At 31.4% G+C, this 10,280-nt stretch overlaps 1 protein-coding gene across 1 annotated transcript; it reads left to right on the top strand.

The window, feature by feature from the left end:
* The first annotated feature begins 6,851 nt into the window (after positions 1 to 6,851).
* Positions 6,852 to 9,910, top strand: LOC104704780 (glutathione S-transferase T3-like). Its single transcript, XM_087458576.1, has 9 exons — positions 6,852 to 7,232; positions 7,342 to 7,388; positions 7,512 to 7,562; positions 7,668 to 7,779; positions 7,869 to 7,946; positions 8,070 to 8,204; positions 8,292 to 8,326; positions 8,437 to 8,738; positions 9,203 to 9,910. Exons 8-9 carry the CDS (start codon positions 8,697 to 8,699, stop codon positions 9,908 to 9,910), a joined length of 750 nt encoding a protein of 249 aa, XP_087314702.1. The 5' UTR covers positions 6,852 to 7,232; positions 7,342 to 7,388; positions 7,512 to 7,562; positions 7,668 to 7,779; positions 7,869 to 7,946; positions 8,070 to 8,204; positions 8,292 to 8,326; positions 8,437 to 8,696.
* Positions 9,911 to 10,280: the final 370 nt, after the last annotated feature.

The following is a 10,280-nucleotide window of genomic DNA, read 5'->3' as shown; positions in this document are numbered from 1 at the left end:
GTTAAGATTACAAGAGGCGATGGACAATTTGAAGTTCTCACGGTCATTAGGCGACGGACTACTGAATGTTCCCGCGGTCTAAAAAAGAAACAAAGCTCAAGAAACGAAAATGCATGTTAAGAACAAACACAAAACACAAATCCAAAAAGCAAAGTCAATGGAAAACTGTAACCTAAGCCCACTAATTGAACAATGGCATGAGCGACTCTCACAAAGCTTCCCTATAGAACCATTAAACACCGGGAGCACCAATAAAGCCGGATAGACCTTAGACCGAAGCCAAACCAGAAGCAGACCGACAGGGAGGAAAGCAAGATACCCACACGATCAAAGACACAAATACAACTCCTATAGCACCTCACCAGCCAGATGTAGAGAGCATGAAACCCTAGGGACAAAGAAAAAACTTTGATATCGACCGGAGACAAACCATGCAAGATCAGTTGTTCTTACACGCGGACACTCGTCGACCACAGTTTCAGCCACCTACAGACATAAAACTGGTGACGTCCTCGCAAGAGAAGAACTAGAGACCGATTCCACTGCTTCGGCTAAAGCATAACTCCAAAGAATCCAAAGAAAACTCAAAGAGAGGCTAGTAGGTGACTCAGCAACGAAATCCCTCCAAATGGCTCACACCAAGAACGAATCTAGAGCAAACACACAACCGGCAAGAGGACTTGAAGGAGAGATAGAGCAAAGATCCAATTTCAAACTCGACAACAAGTCATATCCATCAATTTAAACCTCACATAAACTAAACAATCCTAAAAATGAAACCATGGTCACACTACACAAACCCGCTACAATACTAAAGCCTCCATCAAGCAAACATGGGATATACCATACACGCTTAACTTGATGAAATTGACATCAATTACCAGACAGAGAATCAACCACACCTCCCCAAAAGAAGAAAAACCTCGGACATAAACTACCGAGCATCATAACAACCAGATCTGGATCTTCAAGGGAAAAGCGAGACTCCTCCGAAACAGCAAAAGAAACCAATCAATGGCCAGAGATAGAGATACATAAGAAAAAAACATAAATAAAAAGACAAAAAAGCACAACGCCGGAGCTATAAAGCCACCGAACATTGGCGGTTAACAAGAGCGGCGCTGTTTTGGGTTTTTAGAGAGGAGAGAGGTGGGAGAGAATTAGAGCGACCTTTTGAAAGTGAAAAGTTTTTACCAATGTCCACTGATGTGAGTTTCTTGTACCATTTTATAATTATAATAATAATAAAAAAAAAAAAAAAAGAGAAAAAGATGGAGAAAATGAGAGTATCGTGCTTATTGAAGCAACTTAGGAAATGTTGCTTGCCATTTGTCAATATTTAATAAATTATTTTTGATTTTTATTATTTAAATTTAAATATATAATTTATTTATTATAATATGATCAATTAAGAATCTCTCACCGTTGCATAAGCTCTAGCTCCATATCATTTCTATATTAGTATTTTTGCTACCTATATTTTCTCTTTTATGTCATTTATTTTTTATTTTATCTTTTTGTCATTAAGTCTAAGTACTACTCTTACATTAGTTATTAATAGTTGGTGTGTTATCAGTTTAATTCCCGTTTAATTAATGTGCTTGAATTGTTGGAAGAACATATGAAAAGAGAAGAATAATTAAAAAAAAAACATAATCTGCACAAATAAATAAATGAAACAAAAACTGTATAAAACTTTAAAAGGTTAAGAAGGTGATGATCTATGGGTCCATGTTGTGTTATCTTCGCCCAGCATCACTGTCCTCACACCACAAATAATATCTTACAATTTTATATTCTATTTATTTCCCAATATAGATTGGAAAACTCTGAATATATATAATTGGTAAACTACAAATACCTTTACCATCCAATTTGGTAGCATAATCTTTTTGAATCAGTATTTTCTTAGTCGCCACCCAAATTGTAGTACTGTAGTTGCCCTCCAGACAAGAAAAACTACTACAGTAGTATTCTTTTCTAACAACAAGTATCACATATATATTAATAGAGAAACATTGTCTTCAAAAAGCTGATGTGTCGCTGCCAGAGAGCTCGAGACACATTTAGCAAAAAAAACCTTAAATTTTCTACTTAATTACATTAACATGCCATTATATTTTCAAAAAAAAAAACAATTAACTGAATAATAATTAGATATATCATCAATTCTCACACAAATTTAAATATCACATATTAAAACTAATTAAATAATTACATACTATTTTAAGTCAAAATTTCACTAAAATTTAATTACAAATATACAAGTCAAAGTTATATTATTTTTAAAAAATCAATATAAAATATTGATTCTTAAAATCAATATAAGTAAAATATTCTAAAAAGGCTATAAAAACATATAAAGTTAATAAAAATAAAGAACATATAACTTATTAACAAAATCATATAAAAAATGTTATTTTTATGTTAGTATTATTACCATAATAATTTAAATAAAAATCTTTCAATAGTTATTATAATTGGTTATAAAAAGAAATATATTACTCCTGAATTATCTCCAACTCATTAAAGGAAACTTAATTCCCAAGAAATATAGATTTATATATATTCATAAATAAATATAAAAATGACAATAAATTAGGGAATATCATGATGTGTGATTATTTATATATATATATATATATATAAGTGTGTAAACTAATTAAACTCAACATTTAGTGTGATTATTCGTTAAAAATGGAAATATTGATAATTGAATAGGAATATACGTTTTAATTGTACATTAGTCTATGTGCTATTAAAAATGAATCTTATCATTATAAATAAACTTAGTACCCAAAAAAATCATAATATATTTAAAATGAGTGATTATTAGATTATGAAAGATTGTTATAGTTACTCGATTAACCATAAATATAAAATTTTGATTTTTAAAGCACACAAAAAATATATATTTCCATAAATTGTAACACTTTATAAATATTTTCTTTACCACGTTCACATAATTCACGGGTGAAATGTATTCTTACACGAATACGTTGATTTTGAAATTTCATTAATTTTTTCATAATGGTTTTTTAGTAATAATCCGTTATTTATAGAAAATACTAACAAACCGACTAACTCAAAAGATTTAAATAGCCTACTCACATATATTAAATCAGTAAATTAGATTATTTTCAGAAAATTTAGTTTAGAATCCGATTGTTACTAACATATAATAAAATTAATTAAACTACTGAGTAATTTAGTATATGTTGTTATGGTTACATAAGAAACATGTAAAATTGTTATGACTACAAAATAAAACATAAGTGATATGAATAGTAATATTTTTTCAATATTTTCTCTTACACATTTAAAGATTTCACGGGTGAAACATATTTTTTACATGAAAAACTGCAGCTTTAAATAAATAAATAAAACTTTAGTTACATATTATGTTTGACACAAACAAATACTAGTTCTAGAATAATAATTTTACTTATAATAATTTTCTTTAAATCGATTTATCCCGCATATAGTGCGGGTTGTTACCTAGTCTACTTATATACGTAAATAATTTTATCAAGAAACATAAATTGTATTAGGTACCAACGATTTTTTTTCTTTTGTGCATGGACAAAGATATATACCAAGGATTAAAAAAATTACAAAATAATAATAAGCGGAAGAATTTGATGGTATTTGCATAAATAAGTAGATTTAGTAAGGAACATAGAAAAAAGAAACACCCATATCGTTTTGCAAATAAGAGATTATAAGAGCATCTCCAATGCATCTCTATTTTTTTCCTCTATAAATAGAGAAAAATATAGCAATATATTTTATAGGCAAATTTGGTCCAACCCACCTCTATTCCCATCTCTAAAATAGAGATTGCTATATTTTCCTCTATTTATTGAGGAAAAAAATAGAGTTCCTCTAGATATAAAGGAAAAAATAGCAATCTCTATTTTAGAGATGAGAATAGAGGTGGATTGGAGCAAAAATGTCTCTATTATAGAGCTCTCTATTATAGATAAAAAAAAATAGGGAAAACTATTGGAGATGGATTGATATTATTTTAATTCAATAGATATTATTTTTAAAGAATAATATTACTAAAACTTGAATATTTTATAGATTGAACCATTTATATTTGTTTTTAAGAATTCAACTTATGTTATATCCGGAAATTAGATTCTTTTTTATTTATAATAAATAATATGATAATTTATTTGTTTCACAAAATAGACTCATATATAAAAATGAGATGTGAAGTATAATGATAATTAAAAAATTAATATGTTAAGTTAGATATCAAAAGATTTTATTTGATAAATAATTTAATAAAAGAAATTAATATGGTAAGTTAGATTATATCAAATGATTCTTCAGAATATTCTCTTTAAGATTTTTGGAAACAATGTGCTATAATAATAAAATCTTCCGAAAATAAATTAAGGTTGTACTCACTATTTAATTTGTAACCAATTAATCTATAACCTATTTGTAACCAACTTATTAAAATTATATAGTATACAAAACAATGTTGTTTACTTTCGTTTTATTATATAGGAGATGTATGCGGTAGAAAAGATATATATATATATATATGTGTATATATATATATATATATTGGCTCTTAAGCTGGTATAGTTTCTAACAATAAATAAAATTCTATTTTGGTATTAATTCTTGACACGAATAATTTTTTGAAAGAAAACTAATCAAACGATATGCTGTTTTTTATAAGAAAAAAAAAATATTGCGCATGGGGTATGGCGTATGGGAACTGTATAATGATTTTACAGATCACAATGTATCATCATATTAATATATATATATTTTTTTTGGTAAATATCATATTAATATATTATATTGTCTAGGATCGTTTTCTGACGGTCACTTTCTACATGCATGTTAGACAAAGTAGGAAGGTTGTGTCCACATAACTCTGGGAAAGTTAATCATATAATACATGTCTCTCAATTGATATTTTAATTCAAAACCATACAAAAAAATATGTAGACAATAATTGTGAAATGTTGATAAAGGGATTAAAATATTATAGTTGGGAACAAGTGAATATTTTGGTGAGGGTGAGGGACCATGACAAGAAAGAATGAATGAAGGCAGTAAGTGACAACTAAATCTTTTTCAACAAAAGAAAAGGGAAGCGACCGAATATGCCTCCTTCACCGTCCGTTCACTCTTTGTTCCCTCCACCACTCTTTTTTCTCAACCCATTTGTTGTCTTCTTATTTGATTCTAAATACACTCATTACAATTTTGGATCTGGCCATAAAACTTTGAATTCTTATAAGAATCACTTTCATTAGTGTGTATATAGACATTTTGTTTCAGATTATTCGGTCGGAAATTTTGTCCAGTGACGTATTAGTAGATAGATTTGTAGAATTATTTTTGTGGATATATATATAGCTGCATATTACATAATTATTTTGGAATTATAAACTAAAAATTGATGGTTATATACTGAATAAAATTATATAACAGAAAATGAGATGTATGGTATATAGTTATCTTTTTCATTCTTTTTTTTTTAATGTCCATCATACCAAAATTGTTAGAACTCATGAAATCTATATCAGGTCACGAGCACAAACAAAGAGCTACGATCTTGTACATCAAATACTTTATACAGTGAATGTTTTTGTTAATTTAGAATGTGCAAATGGTGAAAATAGATTGCAACAGAAGTATAGGCACTTGCTCTTCTTTTTTTTGGACAAAATAAGAAAGAAAAGACATTTTCCACTAGTTTATATATATATATATATATAATGTAATGCATCATTGGAGTACTCAAGGGACCAATACTGCTCATCCTTTCCGTCTTTTGATACGCTTAAAATTAGATTCATTTATAAATTAGTGAAAGAAGACAAATATTATCTAAATATGATTGGAGGCTTTCACATGACATATCACTATCAACCAATCACAAAACAGCTTTGGTAGAAGGTCACTTAAGCACGTACACTACTACACATACGAACGCTCTATATTTATTTCTTTACTTGATGACATTACATTAGCACTGGGAGATGTATCTAGGAGTTAAACATTTTTGTATTTTCATAATAAAGCTTCAAGAGTATTATATGAAATCCAAAACGATTAGATTTTTTTTTCTTTTTCTGAAAATTGTATTATAAGAAATTCAGCATGAGTGGGTTTTAAATTAATCTACATTTTTCTAAAGTAAATTTTGACATGTTCGGTATTAGGTCCACCTACAATGAATGAACTAAATGTGTGATTATGGCATGCAGTCGTAATAATGTAACCACTATGACAAGTACAGTTAAAGCATAAATAAATTTTATGTTAAATTACTGAGTGATTAACAAGAACAAAACTACATAAAAAAAGGATAAAATAATTAGAGCGGCCACTTTTAAGATAATTCTAATTGAATTAACCATACTAACATACGAAACATGTCCCAACACCAAAAAAAAAATAAGTTTGTCAAAATGCTCCTATACCATGGGTTAGTGCACTCAAGCAGGTCATGTGTACACCAAACCATATCAAATTTTGGGTGTTTACTTTTTAACCCAAATAGTAAAACGCATCGAATCTTTTCTTATGATTTTGCCATAATAATGATAAAATTTTGGGACTAGTTCAATTCAAGTGAGGAAAACGTGTCTGTGTCTTCTTGGTAAAACTAACATTAAAATTTTGACACGCATGAGTTGCTTATACAATCAGTAATTCCAATAAAGCATCTAAAATTGCATTTCAATAGTTAACTCTGCTAGTCTCTATCAATAATTGTCACTAACAAAAAAAATAAGAAACATCTAATGAAAATTGAATGGTCGTAGCTTTATATTTTAATTGGAACCGAAGATTGTTTAATCTATCAGAGCATGATTAGTGGGGAGTACTCACAAAGTTACTCCACTATTTGGGCCCCAAAATAATATTAAACAACCCAAAAATGGGTCCATTATCGAAGAATCGATACCCTGGGAAGGAGTTTGAGCAACACTTGAAGAACGCTACGTGGCGACTTGTGAATGGGTGTTTGTTAAATATAAAAGCGTTTTTTTTTTTTTTTTTTACTCATTTTCTTTTCTTTTCTTCCCCAAAGTCTCTCTCTCTTCTCTCTCGAGAACTCCGGCGAAAGAAATGGCGATTCATATGTAATCGGGAAAAGAAGAAAGAGAGAAGAATCGAGTTATCAATTGGATTAAGCAGTCTGCCCAAGTGATCTTCTTCATTCTTAAGGGTTTCGTTCCTATCCTTCTAGGGTTTGTTCTCTCTCTCTCTCAATCCAATTGCATCGCTCTGTTATTCTTTTTCTTAACGCGTCGCGTCTCTGATTTTTTTGTTTTGTTTCTTCGTCGTCTCTTGTTGCAGGTTTTTTAAAGCAAGTTTAATCTGATTGTCGCTCACACGGCCTCTAGGTGAGTTCCTCTTCTAGGATTTGGCTTTGATCTTTCGGTGATTGATTTATCGTGTTGCTTCCTCTGTTTTTTTTTTTACTAACTTGTTTCTTCTTCTTCTTCTTCTCCTTCTGTCTCTCGCAGGTGCTTTTTGGAAGCATGGCTTTCGTCTCTGAAATCTCAACTTCTTCTAGGGTTTGATCTCTAAATTGATTTCTATTACATAGGGTTTTTTTTTCATTCACTCGAATTCCTTATATTTACTCATATTTCTATTATTATATTTTTTTGTAAATCCAGATTGATTGATTGCGGAGGATAACTGTAGTATTGATCGATCGGCGATTGAGGAGGATACTAAGATCTCTCCCTGATGGTTTGATTGAGGAGGAGGGCACTAAGATCTTCTTGGGTTTTTATTCATTCTTGTCACTCTCTGTTTGATTTTAACGACTTCTTTTCTTTTTTGGGGGGGTCTCACTCTCTCTCTCTTTGTTGCAGGTCTTCTTTTGGAATTACTCCCGAACAGCAAGCTTTGTCAAAGGATGGATCACAACTAGCAGCAATATGAAGGGACAAGTAAGTTTGCAGCCATGAGCTTAGACTTGCTTATTATATATATGTCTTGTTATTTTGTTTCTTATCTCTTGTCTCTAGCTAACTTTTGGTATGCATGTTTTCTTTTCTTTTTTGTTGCATCAGCCTCAAGGATTTGTCTCTTGACTAGCAGATAAAGGCATCAATGGAGATGATGACTTGCCAAAGCGCAAGACCTTTTGTGGTTTCTGGGACTAAGATCTCTCGGTGATGGTTGAGAAAGAGTGGAGTCTTCTCTTTGTTTGTTTTCCTAATCTCTCCCATATTTACTCTCTTTTTTGATATAGTGAAATAACTGTTGATATGGCTTTTTTATTTTCCTCTTAGGAGTTGAAAAACCGACGACCATCATTGTGGCTTATGTAAGTTAACTGATTAACTATGTTCATCTCTCTTTCTTCTTTTACATGAATTTTGAGATTTACCAAGTTATACTACTAACCCTGCTTCTGATGATGTTTTCTCTTTCTAGTTTCAGCTGATTTGTGCACAGGCTCTTGGATTGCCATTAGAGCAGCCAAAGAGTGTAAACATGGAGAGGTTGCAAAAGGTGAAACTTCGTGGGGCTCTTTAAGCTCCTCTCGAAACCACCAGAGGTTTGCTTTTTATTATGAGATTATTCTGTTGTTCTTGTTAAGAGTACAATGTTTTTGTTTCTGTTTATGTGATTTATATTGACTATTTTTACATGTTTGTGCGAGGTCAAATGGAGATCATTTGGAATGATTATTCATGAAGCGGACTGCAGCGTTTTGGATTCTCTTATTTGAAAAGGTATGGTACGACAGCTTTCATATGTTGTTGATAGTTATTGTTTGCGATTGTGTGTTGGGATGAATTAGTGTTAGATTAGGTAATAGTCAAGTCAGGACATTGATGATTGCTTTTTTGTTTGTTGGAGTTCTTAAATACGAATAGTACTTGATTAGAGAGATACTTGTCGAGTAGGTTGTTTTAATGTAATAAATTTGTGGTTGTTGTAGTTAATTTACAACCATAAATTTGAAAACCCAAAACCACTTGAGCTCAATATAAACCCTCCATGTTAGCACTAACATAAACCATTAACTTTTTCTATACAAACCCTTTTCTTTTAACATCAGCTTTCACTAAAACAACCAATGGATCCTAGAAGCCTTATTCGTAATCCACATACATATTTTGTTGATCTTATGAATTCTCAAAAAGACTCTAACTCCCAAGATAATCCAATTCTTCCAAATACATTCTCTTCTCAGCCTGTCCACTTTACCCAAACCCTCTCTTCTCAGCCTGTCAACTTTACCCAAACCCTCTCTTCTCAGCCTGTCAACTGTGGGCCTAGATTCTCTTCTCAGCCGTTTCAGTTTAGGCCGGCATCTGAAGATGATGATTGTATCGAGGTTGAGGTTGATGAGGATGAAGAAGACGAAGGAAGGGGAATAAGAAAGCGGTGGACTGCAGAGGAGGATGTTAACCTCATAAGCGCTTGGTTAAACACAAGCAAGGATCCAGTTGTAAGTAATGAGCAGCGGCTACAAAGTTTCTGGAAGAGGGTTGCTGCCTACTACAAAGCTAACTATGGGTCATCTGTTTCAAATGCAAGAGGGCCTACACAATGTAAGGCTAGGTGGAGCAAGATAAACCATGGAGTCAATAAGTTTGTGGGCTGTTACGCACAAGCGAGTTCAAGAAGAAAGAGTGGAGAATCAGAAGATGATGTATTGAGCATGGCGTATGAGCTTTACAAGAACGACAAGGGCAAGCCATTTCTGCTAGGACATTGCTGGAGGGAACTGAAGCATGATCAGAAATGGATCACGGAGGAGTGTAGCCATAAGCGGACTAAACTCGCTTCAGATGGAGCAGGAGCATCCTCACCCGGAGAGTGCAATGATGGAGCGGAGAGTGCAATGATGGACCGTCTCATCCACTCGGAGTTACGTGGACGGTCGATTATTTTATAAGAAAATTGTACTAATTATATGGCAATAGAAAACATAGTTTTTGAGGGAAATGACAAATAGCCATTTAAATTCTTTTATACCATGCTATTTTGATAGTTTAAACTAATTTGTTAGATCAACTAGATTTTCACCATACATGTGTGTGATCTTGTATTTGTTATGTTGAACTTTTGTATAATATTTATCGAGTTAAATATAATCTAGTCACATACACTAAAATATCAAACAAACATATTTTGATGAATGTTAAAACATCATGGTTACATTTTGTTCACGATATATCGCTACATTTCTTTTTCTTTTTAAATAGCAATTGTTTTAGTCAGCTGCCGATCATCAAAATCAATCTATGAAATAGAAAGAAATTTTC

This window comes from Camelina sativa, chromosome 7, assembly GCF_030686135.1.
Source record: "Camelina sativa cultivar CO46 ecotype springtype chromosome 7, ASM3068613v1".
In the NCBI taxonomy this organism is placed as follows: domain Eukaryota; kingdom Viridiplantae; phylum Streptophyta; class Magnoliopsida; order Brassicales; family Brassicaceae; genus Camelina; species Camelina sativa.
The sequence above is the reverse complement of the archived record's forward strand: the minus strand, read 5'-3'. Positions and strand labels throughout refer to the sequence as shown.

Excerpts from the sequence above, each read along its gene's own strand:
- LOC104704780 (XM_087458576.1), top strand. The coding sequence starts at position 8,697 with ATGAAGCGGACTGCAGCGTTTTGGATTCTCTTATTTGAAAAG. Across the intron at positions 8,739-9,202 it reads GGATTCTCTTATTTGAAAAG|CCTGTCCACTTTACCCAAAC; the intron begins GTATGGTACGAC and ends TTCTCTTCTCAG.